The sequence below is a fragment of the Pongo pygmaeus genome, chromosome 8 (genome assembly GCF_028885625.2).
Source record: "Pongo pygmaeus isolate AG05252 chromosome 8, NHGRI_mPonPyg2-v2.0_pri, whole genome shotgun sequence".
Classification (NCBI taxonomy): Eukaryota; Metazoa; Chordata; class Mammalia; order Primates; family Hominidae; genus Pongo; species Pongo pygmaeus.
Genome location: NC_072381.2, coordinates 127,608,990 through 127,627,554, shown reverse-complemented (window position 1 = coordinate 127,627,554; position 18,565 = coordinate 127,608,990). Strand labels below are relative to the sequence as shown.

General features: G+C 51.7%; 1 protein-coding gene across 10 annotated transcripts in view; it reads right to left on the bottom strand.

Moving 5' to 3' along the window:
* TACC2 (transforming acidic coiled-coil containing protein 2) overlaps window positions 1–18,565 on the bottom strand; it is a 256,831-nt gene that overhangs the window by 42,424 nt on the left and 195,842 nt on the right. For all 10 annotated transcript variants that reach the window (XM_054503818.2, XM_054503817.2, XM_063670346.1 and 7 more), the window contains 2 exons: window positions 14,051–14,187; window positions 322–1,633 (listed from right to left, as the gene is read on the bottom strand). In XM_054503818.2, the coding sequence (XP_054359793.1) occupies window positions 322–1,633; window positions 14,051–14,187 (1,449 nt within the window). The remainder of the gene's footprint in view (window positions 1–321; window positions 1,634–14,050; window positions 14,188–18,565) is intronic.

The following is an 18,565-nucleotide window of genomic DNA, read 5'->3' as shown; positions in this document are numbered from 1 at the left end:
CTTCCATGGGATCTCCCAGATTGCTCTGGAGTTGAACATCAGGTCTTTGGCTACAAGTAAAGCTCTAGACCATTGATTTATTAAAGCAAAAGATCAAGGACACAAAGGGGTATGCAGATGGGAAAATGCCACCACTGTGACCGCAGAGAGGAAGGAAAACACGTACATTGTCTGCCTGCTGCAACGGCCGTAAGCGTGGCATCATCACAGCACCCAGGGGCAAGGTTAGGGCAGTCGAAGGTTATCCAGGCACATGACCAAGGGTCACAGCCAATGCGCATCCCCGCCTCCGATCCTTACCACCTCCACCCCTGAACTTACGTCTTTAGGGGCGTCTTCTTCTTCTTGGCGGGCTTGTTTAGCCCATCCCCGTCCACTCCATTGGCTTCCATAGCACTGGCTGGGATCTCAAAGGAGGCTGGGGATTTAGAAGGTGAGCTGGGGGTCTTAGAGGATGCCTTAAAGGGGTCAACGGACTCATCACAGGTGTCTGGGTCAAAGTTGTATGATTGTTGGGGCAGTTTGGGAGACTCCTGCATTTTTGAGGTGGAAGAAAAAGGGTTAAAATTGGGGTCATCCCACTTGTCAATATCAAAGGTGTAAGTACCTTTAGCAATGGGGATGTCATTGGGTTCAGCAGGGGATCTGGGAGGTGAGGCAGGAGTGTTGTCAAGTTTCTCGGGTGTCTTTTTCATCTTTGGCCTCCTCAGGGGCATTTTGGCAACTGGCTTTTTGCCTATCTTTTTGGTAGGAGGGGGGTTTTCCTGCTGGTTGTCCCAACTACTCTTGTCCTCAGAATAGTCAAACTCCAGCCTTACGGAGAGCCCTTTGGCTGCAGAGTCCTCTTGCCCCCCGCTATCTGATGGGGTCACCTCCCCTGCCTCCAGGGCCGTGGTAAGAGGCAGCGTTTTCCTCCCGACAGGGGGTGAGTTCTGCACTCTGCCACCTCCAGAAGCTGGGGGGACAGCCCCTTCTGCACTCTCTGAGTCCAGAGGGCAGGCAGCTTTGGGCCCCGCAGCGGGCTCAAGGGGCGTCTCCTCCAATAAGGCTGGGCCAGGACCTTCCGTCTTGGCAGATTCCGTTTTCGTCTCAGATGCTAGATTCTCCCCACTGGGGACGAGGCTCTCTTCATCTGGCTCCTGTTGCGTCTCCTTCACTGGGGGGGTCTCTGTGGGTTTCTTGGTGGTCTGTTTCTTTTTTAAGGAAGGCGGCCTCGGTTTTTTAGTTCGCTTAAGAGTACTAGAAGCACTGCTGGAACCCGTGCTATATGCATCTGGGGCGAGGGCCACGGCCTCGGGATTGCCTGAGGAAGAAGCACCATCAAAGTCACTGGCTTGCAGGCTGAGCGACCGGGACAGCGTAGACTTAGAGATGGGGACGGAATCCGTGGACTTCCTCCGTGTGTTCACTTTGCCCTCCTGATTCTTAGCGTCTGAGGCACGAGGCTCCAAGGTCTGAAAGGTATCCACAAGCTCAATGTTGTCAAAGTCCAAGTTGTAAGTCCCGCTGCTGGCTATCGGCTTGTCTTCATCGAAGACGGCAGAGAAGGAGTGTGACGGGGGACGGAAGGGACTTCCTTCCACCGAGTCGCTCCGTGGGCCATCAGGGACAGGGACTGTCTCAGAACCACATCCTGAGGAAACACAGACAAAGCCATCAATTACAGACACAGGACACATTGGGGCACCTCTCCTCTTGTGCCAAAATATCACCCTCCAGCGTAGGGGTTGACAAACCACGGCCCCAGGCCACCCCTGCCCATCACGGAGTGTACTACTTGGGTGCAGATCCTGACCCACTCGTAATTAGCTCAAGACCCAGGCCAGGCTCGCCCAGAGTTCCCTCACCTGTACAATGAGGGTGATAAGGACCGATTAAAGAACAGCTCAGAGTATTCATTCAAAAACATTCACCAAGTGCCTAATCAGGACCAGACATGGTTCTAGGTACTAGAGATTCAACAAGGAACAGACATAGACAAAACCTTTCCCTTCCTGGAAGTCACATTCTTCAGGGGAAGATAGTGAATAAACCACCAGGGCCGGGCATGGTGTCTCACGCCTGTAATCCCAGCATTTTGGGAGGCCGAGGCAGGCAGATCACTTGAGGTCAGGAGTTCGAGACCAGCCTGGTCATCATGGTGAAACCCAGTCTCTACTAAAAAAACAAAAATTAGCCAGGCATGGTGGTGTGCGCCTGTAATCCCAGCTATTCCGGAGGCTGAGGCAGGAGAATCGCTTGAGCCTGGGAGCCAGAGGTTGCAGAGAGCCGAGATTGCGCCACTGTACTCTAGCCTGGGTGACAAAGTGAGTGAGACTCTGTCTCAAAAACAAACAAACAAACAATGTACAGAATTTCAGAGGGTGACACGTGCTAAGGAGAAAAATAAAGCCGGGACAGGAGAGTTTCACTTTTAAAATAAGGTAGTCAGGCAAGATCTTCTGAGGAGACATCTAAGCAAAGGCCAGAATCAAGGTAAGTGCATGATCCAGGAGGACTCCTGGGGAGGAAGCATCCTGGGTAGAAGGAATAGCGCGAGTAAAGGCTCTGCGGCAGGAGCACCTGGTGTGTTACAGAAACAGCGAGGAGGCCAGTGTGGCTAAAGCAAGGGTCAGGAGTGGGACAGGAAGACAGAGAAATCCTGCAGGAAGGCATACGGAGCCTTCCATAAATATTAGTACCGGCCACAGCCACCAGCAAGCCTGTTCTTGACTCCTCAGAGTCACTGAGATGATCAGGGGAGCCTGTACACGGAGGCCCCCGACACCTATAGTGGCACCTGCTGTCTGCCACCTGCCGCTCCAGTCATCACCTGTAACCTCTCCTTCAGTCCTGCCTGCCTATCCTTGGCCCTGCCTCTTGCCTAGTCTCACTGCTCTCCCAGCTGCCTCCTCTCAGCTTTTCTATCTCATCAGCCACTGCCAGCCAAGGAGGTCGCTCCTATTTCCCAAACACGCTGCAGATGCTGCAAATGTTGGCCAAATGATGCTCAAAGGCCCCACCACCCTACTGCCCATGGGGATCCGGCCAGCCCCAGCTTTGGCTCGGCTACTCTGGGTTCTGCTGGCACCCAGCGGCATCTTTCATGCATTTCTGAGGTCACAGCTGCTCCAGGCAGTCAAGGATGCCAGAAAACTAAAAGTGTGTCATTGGACAAGAGGGCAAACACGATAAAGCGGTCTGCAGGTCTAAGTACTGGGAGGATGCAGAACGAGGAGTAAACGGAGCTGGCACAGGTAAGACTGGGACAGCGTTTCCAATGTGTGCCTCATGACAGGTGTTATGTGCCCCCAGTCCCCTTCTGCCACTGGCATGGTTGCCAGACAAAGGACAGGATGCTCAGCTGATTTGAATTTCAGATAAATGAACATTTTTTTTAATATAAGTATGCCCATGTCTCGATGATTCTTTGTTTGTCTAAGATTCAGATTTAATGGGCACCCTGTATTTTCATTTGCTAAATCAGGGAGCCCTATCTCTCACCCCAACAAACAAACAAGGTTTGGGAAATGCACAATTAACCCCTGAACTGGTCTCTTCCTGTCGATTTTCTCAGAGCAATTCATGCTCCCAACTGCAAATCTCTGGGCAGTGAGTATTCTGCAGAGTGCTTACCAGGCTTTGCTCATAGCAACCTTTCTCCTGGAGTACCTGGCAGAGAACTCAGCTCACAACACAAGAAAACTTTAAGCTTCTTGAGTTTAGGAACCGGCCTTAGCTTTGTTTCCCCCTTGACTGGTCACACTGTCTCTTACAGGATCAATAAACGCTTGGATTGAAAGCATCATTTGGAATCACATCTATGAGCTAGTCCTGGTTTCAAGCCTCTCACTCTCTTCTTCTCCACCCAGGGCCTACCTGGAGCAGACGCCCTAAATACAGAGCTCTTTCTACCAAATGGTTTCTCCAAACACTCCTTCCTTCTCATTTCAAAAGGTGTTGCCTCCCTTCTTTCTAAAACCAACTCCCTGTTTCCTCTAGGCCCTAGTACTCTCAAGTACCCCATCCTCCCACCAGCAGTGACCTCTTTCTAAAACCAACTCCCTGTTTCCTCTAGGCCCTAGTACTCTCAAGTACCCCATCCTCCCACCAGCAGTGACCTCCTCTTCCTGCTCTGTAATTGCCCCTGGATACATGGAGGGCACAGAGGACCAGAGGATGCTGACGGGGACCAGGTGCTTTCAAATGGGCCTTGGCAGGAGGAAGAACGAGCCTCAGCCTATCCCGTCATCAAGGCCCACAAACACCAACCTTCTCCCTCCCAGGCCGTTACACGTGCCTCTGCAGCCTGCAGAAGGAAGCCTTCGGAGGCCCTTCAAATGTCAGCAGTTATCACGCAACAATGAGCTTAACCATCTGCTCATTGCTTCCTCCAGAAGAAAGAGCTCCCTGCCTGCTTAGCATGGCTTTCCTCTTTAGAACTGACGTGCTCTCATTAGCTCATCATGAACTAGGACACCTAATCTTGCTGCAGGGTTTCTTATCCTTGGCATTATGGTCGTTTGGGGGCAGCCAGGTTTTTATCCTGGGGGCTGTCCTGTGCCCTGCAGGATGCTTAGCAGCATCCCTGGCCTCCACACACTGGATGCCAGTAGGCCCCACTCCCTACCCCAGCTGTGACAACCAACACTGTCTCCAGACATTGCCATGTACCCTTTGGGGGGCAAAATCCTTCCTGGTTGGGAACGGCTGTCTTATTGTGTTGGTCACCAGAGCAGGCTGCTCCACGGGGCCCCTCACAGGGCTCCTGTGGTCCAACTGGGTTCGAAGTCCTCCCTGCTTGCCTACTGGATTTTTTTTTTTTTTTTGAAACATCATCCCATTCCATCACCCAGGCTGGAGTGCAGTGGTGCGACCTCAGCTCACTGCAACCTCCACCTCCCAGGTTCAAGTGATTCTCCTGCCTGAGCCTCCCGAGTAGCTGGGATTACAGGTGTGTGCCACCATGCCTGGCTAATTTTTCTATTTTTAGTAGAGATGGGGTTTCATTATGTTGGCCAGGTTGGTCTCGAACTCCTGACCTCAAGTGATCCATCTGCCTCAGCCTCCCAAAGTGCTGAGATTACAGGCGTGAGCCACCACACCCAGCCTCCGTGCTCCCCTACTGGATTTCTAAACATCCACGTGGCATATCTGCATGAAGACAGATGCAGATGCAATCAACTGTGTGATTCATTTGTTCATTCCACAAATAACCTGGGGTGCCTCCTATACGTCAGCCACTGTGGGGTGTGCCGTGGACATAGAGGCAAGCAAGGACGAGGACCCCAGATGAATACACACACAACACTTCCTCCACCTCATGTCTCCACTGGCACAGATCTGGGCAATGCCCCGGAGAACAGTGCCTTGCACACGGGCTCCAGGTTTCTGGCTCAGTCTGATGACAAAGTCAGCACCCGCGGTTCATCAGATGAAAAGGGTCACTAGGGTATCCCAGTTACGTGAGCCTGCTGGGCTGCCATCACCAAGGACCACAGACGGGGCGGTTTAAACCACAGAAATTTATTTCTCAGGGTGCTGGAGGCTGCAAGTGCACGGTCAAGGCATCAGTGGGTTTCTCTCCTGAGGCCTCTCTCCTTGGTTTGCAGATGGCCTTTTCTCTGTGCGCACTCCTGGTCTCTTCCTCTTCATATAGAAACACTGGTCCCCATGGGCTTAGGGCCCCACCCATATGAACCCATTCAACCTTAACTGTCTCCTTAAAGGTCCTCCCTGCAAATAATCACACTGGGGGCTGGGGCTTCAGCATACAAATGTTGGAGGCCACAATTCAGGCCATAGCACCAGTGCTGCGCAGTAAAATGCCCAAGTTGAGGGAAAGCAAATGTGTTAGAAATGACAGGGGGCTCCCAGGAAAGGGAGAAAGCTAGGACAGGGCAGCCGACATCACCCAGCTGATGTCACCCTACCTTCTCCAAAGGCCACACTCTTAGCCTTGCTGGACTGTTTCTCACAGAAGCACTTGCTGCCAGCCCCCACACTGGCGCCTCTCCATCCTCCCCTCCTTCCCCCCGTACCCCAGTGAGTTCACTGTGGGCAGGAATCCTTGGCATCCAGAGGGCCAGAGGTGTGCCCAGGCACTCACAGACTTGTCTCAAGCTGCCGCATCACGGGTAGATGGTCTCCTACACAGGGAGCATGGCTTTGTATCTTCTAAGTACATGAATAGTAATCTTCAGTTAGTAATATTTATTCTGGAGTTAGTAATATTTATTCTGGGAAAAGGTGTCCATTTTAAGTAGGCTAACGAGATATAAAGCAGTACTTGGTCTTTGTGTGGCAGTTTGTTGGTTGCTGTGGGCAGCTCAGAGCAAGTCCATGATGAATTCAACATTTCCCAAATTTCTCTAGCCTAAGACACACCTGAGACACTCATTAAAACCCCAGACTCCGCCTCCATCCGCCCCTTCCTCTGCAGAGCAGCAGTTCCTTCCGCAGGGCTGGGATAGGGCTCAGGGCCCCCATTGTAACAGGTGCCACAGATGCGTCTCCTCATCGGGAAGTCTGGAACTGGGCTGTCTCACCTCATCTGTTTCTATCTGGGCCTATCCTCATTCTTAAACCTCCAGTGGGCAATGCTTTAGTATTTGGCCACAAAAATGAGTGGGCTTTGAGGATAAGCTTGGATGGGCCTTTGAGCTCCAATTTCCTGTGGGGGTTTTACATCAGAAGCGTGAGGCATCAGGGCTGCAGAAGTGCCAGGCAGAGGCTGTCCTTTGGTGCCCACCCTCCTCTGATGCGGTCCAAAACAGACAGCTCAAGAAACCAAACCCAAAACTGACCAGCAAGAGAGCAGGAGGCCCGTGCTGTGGCTGCCTTCTGTCCTCAGACCAGTGGGTGTTCAGGATCTCACAGAGACCCCAGGAACCCCTGCCAGGTGGGGCTGTGCTCCTCTGCTTCCTGAGGTCTATCTTGCTCTCATGTGTCTGCTCTCAAACTTCTGTTCAACTTCCAGAAACCAAGAGGGAAAAGTGCCATCGAGGCATTGTGGGGACAGACAGTTACTGACCATTGTTAACTCACTTAGTGATGAAGAAATTAAATTCTCTTTACATAAACCAAATTGTTCCCAGCAGAGTCTGCCTCGTGAGCATCTAAGTGACAGAGCCATAGTTAGGATGGGGAGCACCTAATAGGAGGCTTTGCTAGGTAGGGCAAGAAGTAAGAAGGCACCCAGGGGCACTGTTGGAGTGACAGCCCCACTGTGCTGTGGGGGCGGTTCAGACAGCTGGGACTTCAGCAGCCCTGGGCTGGTCCTGGCTCCACCTAGAGCACGCCACATGTCACCTTTTTTTTTTGAAGAGCCAGGGTCTCACTCTGTCACCCAGGATGCAGTGCAGTGGCATTATCATAGCTCACTGCAACCTCGAACTCCAAGTGATCCTCTGGCTTCACCCTCCTAAGTAGCTAGCCAAACTCGTGAAACCACACCTGACTAGTTTTTAAATTTTTTGTAGAGATGCAGTCTTGCTATGCTGCCCAGGCTGGTCTCAAACTCCTGGGCTCCAGCGATCCTCCCACCTCAGCCTCCCAAAGTGCTGAGACTACAGGCATGGCCCACCGTGCCCGGCCCACATGTCCCTCTCTGTCCTGCTTTGCTGACTGTCACTTCTCTCGTGTCAGCCAGAGATGAACAGTTTTCCTTGCCATGTCCCTACCTGTCGTCCTGCTGGGGTGCTTCCCTGGTGGGCTGCCTAACAAGGCCCCACGCCACAGTCCCCCAGGCAGGGCCCCAGCACTGGCACAAGGGCTCAGCCGGTTACTGACTTAACTGCTCATTTGAAGGCAGAGGGAGAAGGCAATGGGAGAAATAACACCGGCTGTGACCTGGGGCCACTCCTCATCCTTTATAAGCAGGCATGAAATGAGCAGCTCTGGAAAAGTGCATTCTTTAAAAGCTAAAGAAGACAGCATGAAGACAGACAACTAACATAATGTCAGATTCAAACGAGGTCAGTTTCAAAGAGTCCAGGGTCATAAAAAGCGGTGGAAACCTTGGCTTTGCCACCAATCGGCTTGGTGACCTTGGCCAAAGCTCCTTAACCTTGCTGTGCCTTGATGTCACTGTCTCTAGTACCACCCCCAACAATGTTACTATTTTTCTATTATTATTATCAAATGTCATCTGTAACAGGATAACACCTGTGGGGCTTGGTTATACCTGTCTTCCCGGGAGGATAATGGGCTGAGCCACCAGCCTGGGGTCTGTGGGAGCCCCGAGCACCCCAGGGTGCATCCATGGCCCACTGTGCCTGTGTGCGTGTGGAATGCAGTCAAGCCCCTCCAGCGAGGTCATTACGGGAAGTGAATGTGCGTCCAGAGGGTTGGGGCCCTGCCAGGTTGTTGGTGTCTCCATCCAAGGTGCACAGGACACATGAGGTCACCGTCCTCCCCATGTGAACACAGCCACTGTGGGCAGGTGAGGTCACCATCCTTTCAGTGTAGATGTGGCCACCCTGGGGAAATGAGGTCACCGTCCTCTCAGTTTAGATGCGGCCAGTGTGGGCAGGTGAGGTCACCGTCCTCCCCATGTGAACGCAGCCACTGTGGGCAGGTGAGGTCACCATCCTTTCAATGTAGATGTGGCCACCCTGAGGAGATGAGGTCACCGTCCTCTCAGTTTAGATGTGGCCACTGTGGGCAGGTGAGGTGGCCGTCCTCCCCATGTGAACACAGCCACTGTGGGCAGGTGAGGTGGCCGTCCTCCCCATGTGAACACAGCCACTGTGGGCAGGTGAGGTGGCCGTCCTCCCATGTGAACACAGCCACTGTGGGCAGGTGAGGTGGCTGTCCTCTCACTGTAGATGTGGCCACTGTGGGCAGGTGAGGTGGCTGTCCTCACTGTAGATGTGGCCACTGTGGGCAGGTGAGGTCGCCGTCCTCTCATGTTTCCTCACCTGGCTCTATGCAGGTCCCAAACTCTCCACTGTCCTTCCAGCCTGGGACGAACGGGGCTTGGATCTGGTGGCTGTGAACCCATATACCCCTGGCTCAATGGCCAGGGCCTCCAGGTGCAGTGCCAGCCTTTGCCTGGACTGCATCAGTATCTCCAGTGGTCTCACCTGTTCCCTGGTCCTGGGCACATGAAACACTCACATGGTGAAGAGGGAGCAGCCGGCCCAAGAGGGCCTGAGTGCCTGTGGCAGCCAGACCCAGGCCTGAAAACGCTCGGCCCTCAGCTCGCTGTGTGCTTTGGTCTGAATGTGTGTGTCCCCAAAATTCCTATGTTGAAATCCTCATATAAGGTGATGGTATCAGGAGGTGGGGCCTTTGGGAGGTGATGAGCTCATGGGGCCAGTGTCCTCATGAGTGGGATTAGTGCCCTTACAAAAGAGGACTGAGGAAGACTGTGTGTCTTTCCACCATGTCAGGACACAGGGAGGAGGTGCTGTCTATGAACAGAAAGCAGGTCCTCACTAGACACTAAATCTGCCAGTGCCCTGAGCTTGGACTTCCCAGCCTCCAGAACTGCGAGCAATACATTTCTGTTGCTAACAGGTACCCGGTCTATGGTTACGTTGTGATAGCCGTGTGATCAGACCTAAGACAGCGTGCTGTCATCAGCTGTCATAGGGAATTCTTGTGCGGGTGAAGAGGGAGAGTCTGTAAGCACCTGGCCAAGGGCATAGCAGGTGTCAGGAAAAGGCAACCACAGCCCCCTGCTCTTCACACGCCATGGTGACACCCACCCCTGTGCCCCTGCCCCAGGCTGGGAAGGGCCTCAGCTGGGTTCTGGGATGCCCCACCCCATGGCAAGAAGTCTCCTGTGGCTACAGGGAGCACCCACGTATGGCCTCCTTGGAGACGAAAGCAGGTGACAGTGTGTACGAAAACCAGTGGCGGGCCCAAAGAAAAGGGAAGCCACTGTGTGCTCTGCAGCCAGTCTGGGCACTGAGCTCCATTCCAAGTCAATGTGAGGACTGCTGTCCATAAACAGCCACTTGGAGCACAATGAGTACCTGGTGAGGACACTGGCGCTTGGATCTGGTGGCTGTGAACCTGTATATCCCTGGCTCAACGGCTCGGGCCCCCAGGTGCAGTACCACAATCAGTGCCTGGGGACCATGTCCTGGGAGACAGAGGAAAGGTGCAGGCACACAGGGCATAGGGAGGCCCCTGTTACCTCCAAGGCCCCAACACGGGCCTTTCCCTGGGATTGGCAATCTCCTAGCAAGAATGAGTAAAGAAGCTGCATTCCCCAATGCTGAACAATGTCCCTGAAGGGCAGGTGAGCAACTGTCAGAATGGACCTGCCTTGGCGCTCCTGCCATGTCTCCCCCACTGATCACCCACTGACTCGCAATCCTTTGCCCCATCCTCTGCCTCTGGGGCGTGGCCTAGGCTGCAGCTCTCAGGACAGGCTGGCAGGACTGCCCCAGCACACATCTAAGCACTAGCAGGTCCAGCGACAACTTTCACTCAACACCTACTAAGGGCCTGCCCCAGGCTAGGCGCACAAAGGCACCAGCTCACTGCATCTGCGCAGAGAGCAGTCTGGCTCCAAATGGAAGGGAGCCGGGCTTAGAGGTGGGGAGGCCTGGGTTCTGACACTAGAGTCCACTTATCTGCTGTGAGATGGTGCATGAGGTTTGTAACCTCCGCGTGTCACTGGGGAATCAGGGGAAGACATCCGCTATACAGGGATGCTGTGTGCATACGGCTGATCCTCCCTCACCTGAATGGGAGATGAAACACTCAGAGGACCTAGAATAGCCCTGACAAGGCAAATGCTTGAATGGGAGCTATTATTTAATTATATGACATGTAATTATGACCCTTGGTGGCTGGTTTTGAGTTCTAATAACACGGTCACTGTACATCAGCCAACCATTCCGTTCACAGGACCTCGGGAGGCCAGAGCTGGAAGGATCTGAAGGGACCCACAGATCACCCTCTTCATTTCACAGATAAGGGAACTGCACTCAGATGAGCTGAGTCCTGGCCCGCCCCAGCTGGCAGCAGGTGCAATCCTTTGCCCCATCTTCTGCCTCAGAAGTGTGGTCCAGGCTACAGCCCTCAGGACAGGCTGGCGGGACTGCTCCAGCCCACACATCTTCCATCCCAGGGAGCCCAGACACGCTGGTAGGACCCAACGTAGGGCAAGTGAGTGCCTTATAAAATGTAAGTTGCCAGGGGGAAAAACCGTCTTTATTCACAGCCAAAGGTCTTGTGTATTAATTCATGTGGTTCCTGCAGCACCTTTCGCAACATCCCGGGCACTGTGCAGAGGAAAGTAAACAATAGATGTTCCCCTGGTACCCTTCTTTCCTGTGGTTCAGAGAACAAATCTTTCTTCTCCTACAGCCACCTACACTAGCAAGCACAGCTGCCTTCCCACGCCTTCATAATGCCCCATGCTGGTCTACAAAATGGACGAGGGGACCCTCCGCCTGGGAGGCGGTTTTCTAACCAGGGCAGCAAATCAAATGGATCTTTGTACAGCCCAAGCTAGGGGGGCTTTCAACAGACACAGTTCCAACCATAAGTCTCCTGAGTGTACAATCCTTACACAGCTAGCCTCGCTGCCGTTTTCAAAGGAGGAGAAACATAAAGTCCCCCTTCAAACACTCCAATTGGTGTAATCCAAGGTTCTGAGGGGCTGTGACTCCACGGCAATTAACGTTTCCATCCCCTTCCCTGGTGGGGGTTATCTTTTAATCCTCAATAATGCTCATTCTTTTAGTAACTGCCATCTAAGAAAGAGATGGATGTTGTGCGTGTTCGTTTTAAGAATGGAGATTGTTCTTTGCTTTGTTGAAAGGAAGTTAGGCAGAAGGAAGAAGGACAGGATCAAAGAAGAGAACAGAGTGGCATCCCATTCATCCCAGAGCTGGCAGGACGTTGGACTGGGAATCCCAGCAGATGCACCTGTGGCCAGAAATGGCCTCTCAGCACACTCCTTGGTGCTGGGGATGGAACATGCCCTGTAACATGCTATCATTTTCTTTTAAACGTTTGTTTGTTTTATTTATTTATTCTGAGACAGAGTTTGGCTCTGTCACCCAGGCTGGAGTGCAGTGGCATGGTCTCGGCTCACTGCAACCTCCACCTCCCGGGTTCACACGATTCTCCTGCCTCAGCCTCCTGAGTAGCTGGGACTACAGGCATGCGGCACCACGCCTGGCTAATTTTTGTATTTTTAGTAGAGATGGGGTTTCACTATGTTGGGCAGGCTGGTCTTGAACTCCTGACCTCAGGTGATCCACCCTCCTTGGCCTCCTAGAGTGCTGGGATTACAGGCGTGAGCCACCATGCCCAGCCAAGAATAGTTTATTCTTTGTTTTTTTTTTTTTTTTTGAGACGGACTCGCCCTGTCACCCAGGCTGGAGTGCAGTGGTGCGATCTCCGCTCACTGCAAGCTCTGCCTTCTGGGTTCACACCATTCTCCTGCCTCAGCCTCCCAAGTAGCCGGGACTACAGTTGCCCCCCACAACCGGCTAATTTTTTGTATTTTTAATGGAGATGGGGTTTCACCATATTAGCCAGGATGGTCTCGATCTCCTGACCTCGTGATCTGCCCGCCTCGGCCAGAATAGTTTATTCTTAATCACACATTTGACCTAGAGATTACAATGTGTTTGTCATCCAGCCACTTTCCATTAAAATTATGGGTAAGTTTTAAAAAATATTACGAGAAATACAGTTTTATATGCCTGGTCATACAAAATAAAGGAAGAGATGCAAACGACGCTCTGAGAACTACAGACAGCCCTCCTGGCTCTTCTCTACTTACAAATCAAAGAAATACCAGTCGCAATCCTCCCAGAGCCTGGCATCTACACTGACTCAGCAAAATCCAGACACTGCTGCAGACTGATAAGCCGTCAAAGACGGGGGACATGGGAGCAGTATTCGGCAGACTCCAGCAAAGGCACCAGCTCTCTTTAAAGCTGTCTCGCCCCCTTGTCCCAGCGCGGGGGTTTGCTGGTTTAGGAACAAAGCCCCGGGAGTGTACATCCTTTCCAAAACAACGGGCTGCTCGAACCTACGGTGGATAAAAAGAATTCCACCCATTTCTTTCTAAAACCAACATCAAGGTCAAAATGTTATTGTATTGTACAGTTTACCTGGCTCCCGGCCAGGGCAAGAGCACGGTGGAGGCGCCCAGCCCCATCCTTGGTTCCTTCTCAGGTACAGTTTGCCCTCAGGAGGAAGAGCCAGAGAAGGGGATGAGGGGGCCCCTGGCAGTGGCCGCTCCCAGGTATCCAGCGTGTGGTCTAGAAGGGGTTTGGCCCTGCAGACTCCTCATCACACGGGAGGGCTGTGGGCCATGGAAGGCCAGAGTGGGGTCCTCTAAGGTGTGGAGCCCAGAGTTGTCCAGGTCCAAGGACAATATCACCCGGGCCCCCTGACCAGCCTGTGGGGCCATTTCTGGCAGGCCCCGTCTCTTCCAGGCTCCTACGAATCTTCCATGTGAGAGGTGGTTCTCTGTGCTGGTGTAACTGGGAGGCGCAGAATGCATGCCCCACAGGGGTGGGGTGGGGACGAGATCTATTCCACCTGTCCACTAACCACCCATCTAAAAGGAACATAAAGGTGTTTTCACTCACACTAAGGGAGAAAGTTGTGGGAAAGTGATAGGAAATCAGGTGACACGAGATTCATGAGGAATAAACAAACCACCATGATCTGCTGTGAATGTCTACCTCTCTATCCTTGCCCACTGACTACTTTCCTTCCCCAAGCCTAGCGCTGGAAATACACATGTAGATTCACAGGCCTGTCCAGAGCTAATGTTCTTAAAAGAGCAAGGGGCCAAGTGCTGGAATCCAAGACTGTGCTGTGAACTTCCAAGACCCACTGCCCTCCTCCAAACCCAATCTCCCCAGAGGCCTCCCCTAAAATTCTGCAAAGCAAATGCAGAATAATCCAATGTATCTGTTCACTCTTCATTTTCAAGAAAACTACAAAAGCCACAACAAGCACAACTCAAAGCCAAGAGGCCGATTCAGTGCTCACCTCCAGCCTGACCCAGGGGGAACTGCTGCAAATCTCCCCCAGGGCTCACAGCCACAGGGCTGTCTGGGGCCTCCCTGCCCTTGGTTACCTGGTTCTTCCACAGGTGGCTGTGCGCTGACCTCAGGTTCTGGGATGACTTCGGGGGGTGGCGGGGGTGGAGCTGGCGGAGCTTTGACAGGGGTCGTTGACTCCGGGGTCTCAAATGCCTCTTCAGAATCGGAACTCCTGATGAGAGAGGGAGAAGCACAGGTTAGACAGGGGCCCAGAGCCAGTTCTGCTGAGCCGGTGTGGCCTTCACACCCAGAGCCAGTGGGTTCTGGCTTGCTGCTCAATTAAACTGTGCAGGGACAGATGAGAGGAAAGTCATTTTCTCAGTTGTGATTCCTAAGGGTGAATCTTATCACTGGCTCTGATTGCACACAAATGATGTATTCTTTGAACTCGGCTCTACTGGAAATACACGCTTCTCGCCTTAGTGGCAAATACGCACACAGCGGACTCTGGATGAACTTCCGCACGCGTTCGTTATTAGGTATTGATTCAAATAGAGAGAGAGAGGCATTCTGTATGTTCAATGCCATGGTGCCAACTCACCCACATGATCCCACCCCATCATCTTCTCTACTGTCCTGCCTTCTCAGCGCCTCTCATAACTTGTGAGTATAGACTTATTCTAGTAGTGTTTACTGTCTTTCTCTTCTACTGAGCTCAAAACACAGGAGGGCAGCTGGCCTTGTTTATCTCAGTATCTCCAAGCCTACAGTGGAGGGCCGGGAATGAACATGTGTTGAGTGGGTGAATGGAGTGAACGAAGGAAGCCAGCAAGCTGGCCAGGCAGAGGGTGCATCAGACCAAGACACAAAGCACGGCCACCAACCCTGACACAGTGAAAATGGCCCTCGCTGGTCTGCAGGAAAGTCTGTTCTCAAGGAAGACTCTTCACCCAGAGAACTGGACCAAAAATCCACATGGAGAAACTCTGCCCACTAACAAGGAGAGGCCACTGGCCAAGCCTTGGCCTGGGTTGAAGAGGAACCAACAGGCCAGGTGCGGTGGCTCATGTCTCTAATCCTAGCGCTTTGGGAGACTCAGGTGGGAGGATCACTTGATGTCAGGCATTTGAGACCAGCCTGGGCAACACAGTGAGGCCCTACTTCTATAAAAAAAAAAAATAAAAAATTACCCAGGCTTGGTGGCATGTGCCTATGGTCTCAGCTACTAGGGAGGGTGAGGCAGGAGGATCACTTAAGCCCAGAAGTTTGAGGCTGCAGTGAGCTATGACTGTGCCAGTGCATCCCAGCCTAGGTGATAGAGCAAGACCCTGTCTCTTAAAAAAATAAAAAGAAGAAAAGGAAGAACCAACAGACAGCCCTCCCCATCACCCTGCTTCCACCAGTGACTCAATTTTAAGCCAGAAAGAATAAGGCTTCCCCCAGTACTAAGCCAGCTCCACCTATGCTCAAGATGCCCAAGGGCCCACGGTCCTGAGCCCAGCCTTGCCTTGGAGAACAGCTAGCCTGGCGGCAGCAGCCGCAGTTGGGCTGAGTCCCATTTTGGAAGAGTTAAACGGACCAAAATACTGATTTATTTATTTGCAACAAGGGGGTTAATTATTAAGAGAATGGAAACTTAGAGTGGCTGAATGGCACGAATGATCCCAGCAAGCAAATCTGGTGAAGACATGAAATCGGGGTGACCTGGCAGGTGAGTACGGACAGTATGTACACCAAGCTGCACCGGTGTCACGGAGCCGCACAACCCAATGCTGACAGATGCTCACGTTGCTGAGCTTCCACAAAGACCAAAGAACCAGGGACCCCAGTAGAGGCCACCATCTTCTAAAGATCACCAGCCAGCTGGCAGAGAACACTAGGAACCAAACCAATCCCTCCACTATCTGCTGGGACCTGAAGAAAGAGCTATTTGGTGAGTTCCCTTCAGAAAATCTGTATCGATGCTTTTACAACTAGTTTGTCAGTGACTTACTTCATCGGCGCCAAAGATCCCCTTGCCCCTCCACCCCACAAGGACCTTGGCTCCTCCAACCAGCCACAAAGCCTCCAGGGAACCAAAGAGTTTAAAAGAAACATCATAGCTGCTTTTGATGGGATCCAATGAGCCAAACCCAGTCTACTATTAAATTTCATGAGGAAATAATTCATGCAAACACAACAGAAGATACTGACTTCTTACAAACACTCATTAATATCAAAGGGCTTAGCTTTTGTCTATGGGGAGAAGGTAAGATCTGCACTTGCACAACAGATTGAGGTACCTGAAGCATCTGTTTATCGGTGTGGAAAACAAAAGGAGGTCACACAACAGAGGAGCAAAGAAGAATGAGAGTTCAGATCAGCCTGGCGAGCCCTGGGTACGGCCCTGGGTGCTGCCCTGGGAACCCAGCTTCCTCACCAGGCCCCCAGCACTGCACCATCATGAGCAACGCTGACAAGATACACAGAGATAACTTGCCTTTTTCCAGAGTCTCCCTGAAGCACCAGCAGACTGGAGTCCCCACTGCTGGTCACCGCTGTCCACATCCACCGGGCCCATTCCACTGGGGACCACATCTGCCAGGAGGCATAGGCCATTTCCACTGAAGAACAGCCTCTGTCCCCCAAATTCCCACCCCTAATTCCCCTGCTCGTATCTCTTGGATCTAAATCTCTTTCAATGTCACCAAAAAAGTTAGCTGCACCACCAGCCACAGATGCTGTGAGCTTCTCCAGTGTCCGGAGGCCCCGAGGCTGCCCCACTCAAGCAGAGATTCGAGGAAAGCCTGAGTACTCGTCCATCCCCTGGCTTCTGCATTCCTGGGCACTGGCGACAGCAGGCTCTGAAGCACAAAGGGCCCTGCTCTTTCTCAACAGCACAAGCAAGCAACAGGGAGGGCCGGATGCCCCTCGGTTCTAGCCGCTGAATTCCAATGAGGTCTCCGCTGCAGCAGCTGCCCAGCCTGCGCACCTGCTCAGAGGGACCGCCGTTCACGATCGCCCTGTGTGGAAGGCAGAGCATGGGGTGGGCCAGGGCACACCAAGCCCCTTTGTGGTCCCTTGCCTGTTTACTATGAACGATTTCTGCATCAAAACACCAGGGCCCACCATGGACCACGAGAATGGCATTCACTTCCGGTGCTGCCTGCCTTGTTTTCATATTTCTGAACCCTTTCTTGGGAGCAGACAGCAAGTTAATTAGAGGAGGTGGATGGCAGCTTTTTTAATTAGCTCTTTTTTCCCTATCCAGTTTCCCAGGGGCTCAAATACATTTCTAAGAGCAAGGATTTCGGCAGTCCACCCCCAACGAGTCTGTACATAAAAATAAAGCAGCACTTTGGAGGCCCAGTGTATAAGCACAATTCCCACCGGCTGTTTGATATTTCTTTTCCTACTAGAAAAAAACCAAAGTACAAGAAATTATTCTGTTAAGGCTCCACACATTTTAAAAATGAAAGAAAAGAAAATTAATTTAATTTGCTACAAAAATGTAGCAGAAAGAGAAATGTTGTCATTACAATCTGCTGAAATATCTCTAAATTATAGGAAAATATAGTTATCAGACTATGCATATGCTATGTCCACCACAGAAGTAAATATGCAAATGCAATAAAATATCTATATTTCTATAGTGTAAACCAACCTTGTCCAACCCACAGCCTATGGGCTGCAGGCGGCCCAGGACAGCTTTGAATGCGGCCCAACATAAATTCATAAATTTTCTTAAAACACTATGAGATTTTGTGGTGATTTTTTTCTTCCAGCTCATCAGCTATCATTAGTGTTAGTGTATTTTATGTGTGGCCCAAGACAATTCCTCTTCTTCCAATGTGGCCCAGGGACGCCAAAAGATTGGACACTCCTGGCTTGTAACACTTTAATTCTCAGCATGAAAAGCATGATAATTACCACCATTTGTTGAACATACTGTTAGGTGTCAGGCACAGGAGTAGGCCCATTGTACACACATCTAAGATCTTCAAAAATGTCCTGCCTAGCCAGGTATGGTGGTGCACACTTGTAATCCCAGTTACATAGGGGCTGACTCAGGAGGATCGCTTCAGTCCAGGAGTTTGAGACTGCAGCAAGCTATGATCGCACAACTATACTCCAGCCTGAATGACAGAGCGAGACCTTGACTCTTAAAAAAAAAAAAAGGTCCTGGCTGCCAGAGAGCAGGCCCATTTTACAGCTGAGACAATTAGGCATTAGAGGTACAAGTTCCTTTGCCAGAGGCCGTATGGTTACTAAATGATGGGAGCTAAGTCTCAAATCCAGAACTGCCTGTCTCTAAAATCTGTGCCCTTTTTTTCGCTACATCTGTGGCTTCCAAACATTTTTAGCAAGCTCAATTTACAATATGCTTGTAATAGCATTTTACAATATGTAATGTAATCGCAATTTACAATATGCTTGTATAAGGTCCATCATGGACAGCAATTAAGTTGTTTGGAGGAACTCAAAAACCTGACACTTGGGGCTGGAGACATGAGGTAGCCGGATGCCCGTTGGTTTCTCCCGCCGCTGCACATCACTGGGAAGAGTCCTGAGATGCACCCATGAGTCATTACAAACTGCCCCTGACTTTTAACGGCCTGTCCTGTGATCAT